This window comes from Neomonachus schauinslandi, chromosome 7 (genome assembly GCF_002201575.2).
Source record: "Neomonachus schauinslandi chromosome 7, ASM220157v2, whole genome shotgun sequence".
Lineage (NCBI taxonomy): Eukaryota > Metazoa > Chordata > Mammalia > Carnivora > Phocidae > Neomonachus > Neomonachus schauinslandi.
In genome coordinates this window covers 2,985,748-2,988,117 of record NC_058409.1, presented here as the reverse complement: position 1 = coordinate 2,988,117, position 2,370 = coordinate 2,985,748, and the positions used below count along the sequence as shown (strand labels likewise).

The 2,370-nt window shown below is 36.7% G+C and overlaps 1 protein-coding gene across 1 annotated transcript; it reads right to left on the bottom strand.

Moving 5' to 3' along the window:
* Window positions 1-567: 567 nt before the first annotated feature.
* Window positions 568-1,593, bottom strand: LOC110581189 (olfactory receptor 2M5-like). Its single transcript, XM_021690943.2, has one exon. It carries the CDS (start codon window positions 1,576-1,578, stop codon window positions 568-570), a length of 1,011 nt encoding a protein of 336 aa, XP_021546618.2. The 5' UTR covers window positions 1,579-1,593.
* Window positions 1,594-2,370: the final 777 nt, after the last annotated feature.

The following is a 2,370-nucleotide window of genomic DNA, read 5'->3' as shown; positions in this document are numbered from 1 at the left end:
ATTTAACAGATTCTAATTCTGCTAATCTGAGACGGTCACAAAAGTGGTATATTTTGTGAAGTCAACAAATGATTCTAATGCAAGTGATCAGAAAACCACTCTTTGGAAACACTGACATAGAGTGAAGACTATTTTTACAGGAGTAAGAGGAATTAATAGTCCTGTTAGATAGAACAAAACAACACTGGTAAATTTGTCTGATTCCTGATGATTTATCATCATGCCCATTGATTAATTTTATCAGGGAATTATCCTGAGGTATCTATGTGCTTGGTACTTTTTTTTTTTCATTCTAGGGATGTAGACACTGACCTTTTTTCATGGACTCAACATGAAACTTTTGGAAATACTAAAGAGCACATTACCATCAAGTATGAATCATGAAGAGAATTGTACACAGTTCCTTGTCCTTCATCAGCACATCATCTAGGACAATCAAAAAGAAATTCTAAGATGGAGAAAGGAAAGGATAAACATTTTTTTTTCCTGCAGATAAACTCAGTAAAGTGAGTTGACTTTTCCAGGATCTTGAAGGGGTTATTATTATTATTATTACTATTATTATTTTTAACTGACAAAATGCCCCTTTGCTGGTGCATCTTTGTTTTGCCTATGGGTGATAATGGGATTTCTGCCATTTACCTGGAGGACTGACACCTCCCCCATTAACTTTTTCAGTGCACTTAGAACTTCCTTGTTCCTAAGACTGTAGGCAAGAGGGTTTAGGAGTGGAGTGAGGACAGTTCCAAACAGAAAGAGACCCTCATTCAACTTTGGAGTCTTGGCAGAACCAGGTCTCATGTAGATGCACATACCTGGACCAAAATAGAGACCCACCACACAGAGATGAGAGGAGCAGGTGGCCAGAGCCTTGTTCCTGCCTTCTGGGGAGTTCATTCGGAGTACAGCAAGGAAGATGAGAACGTAGGAAGACAAGATAAGAGATAAGGGCAGCAGCAGAACAACGATGCTTGTTATCACCACTGCCTTCTCATAGGCTGTGATATCCTCACAGACGATCCTAAGCACAGCCATGACTTCACAGAAGAAGAGGGGAATCTCTCTGGGGCTGCAGATATTAAAATGCAAGGTAAAAGCAGTGTGGCCCAGGGAAGTAAGTGCCCCTCCAGCCCAAGACATGGCAATCATCTGTAAGCAAACCTTAGGATTGATGATGACTGGGTATCGGAGAGGATCACATATAGCCACATAACGATCAAAGCACATGAGAGTTATAAGGATGCATTCTGCAATGGCTACAGTCAGGGAGAAGAAAATTTGAGTCCCACAAGCCATGAATGATATGCTCCGCCATCCAGAGAAGAAGTTGGCTGCCATCATGGGGACAATGCTAGAGGTCAAAGTCAAGTCCATTAAGGAGAGCTGACTGAGAAGGAAGTACATGGGGGTGTGGAGATGGGAATACAACCAAATGAGGAGGATCAGAAGAGTGTTGCCAGTGAAGGCAGCCACGTAGATCAGGAGAATGATGGAGACCATGGCTGTGATGTGTTTAAATTCAGGGAAGAAGCCCAGGAGAATGAAATCTGTGGTTTCTGTCTCATTCCCACTCCTCATGGCTCTCTGTAATGATAACAGAAAGATAAGAGACTTATTAAAAATGTCATAGAAATTAAGCAGTTTCTTATTAAAGTTTAAAAACAATGGCAAATATAAAAATACTCATCCATAATCACTTGAATCAGTTCTTACTATTTTTTCTATATTCCTTATCCATGATTTAATGTACTTTTCGAAACCAGAGTATACATATTAAAATGCATTCCATTACTTTATGTATTAGAGGTATTTTCATATATTAAAAGAAACTGGATAATTGTAGTTTTTTTTTTACAATTTTAAAATATGATGAAGAGTTAGTAAGTCACAGTTTCCAATTTCACATTGTCTGATTTTTTCACTATTTTAGAAAATTATGCTATTTCATTCTCATCTTTCTAGTGATTTCCTTAGTAATATTTTTGAGGAAAAATTTACACTTATTTCCAGGTCAGATATTATAGACTTTATTTGGCTATGAAAAAAATTGCTAATTTAATTTATAGAAAGATTTATTTTTGTAATTTTAAAACACTTCTACTTTACTCAAGACTTTTGGCTCTGGACATTATAATTTAAGGGAAAAATTGATCATTATGGTTATAGTTTGTGTTATATGCATTTATGATAATTTAAGGTTTTAATCTAATTAGCCTTATTTTCTATCCAGGGAAAACACTTACTGTATTTACATGGTCTGTAGTAAATTCAGATTATCAATGAGGGAGAAAGTTTCCTTTCTACGTGATCTTGTAGGGTTCCTACTGTTGTAGAATTCATACTATTCTTAACTACTAGCTACAGCTATTT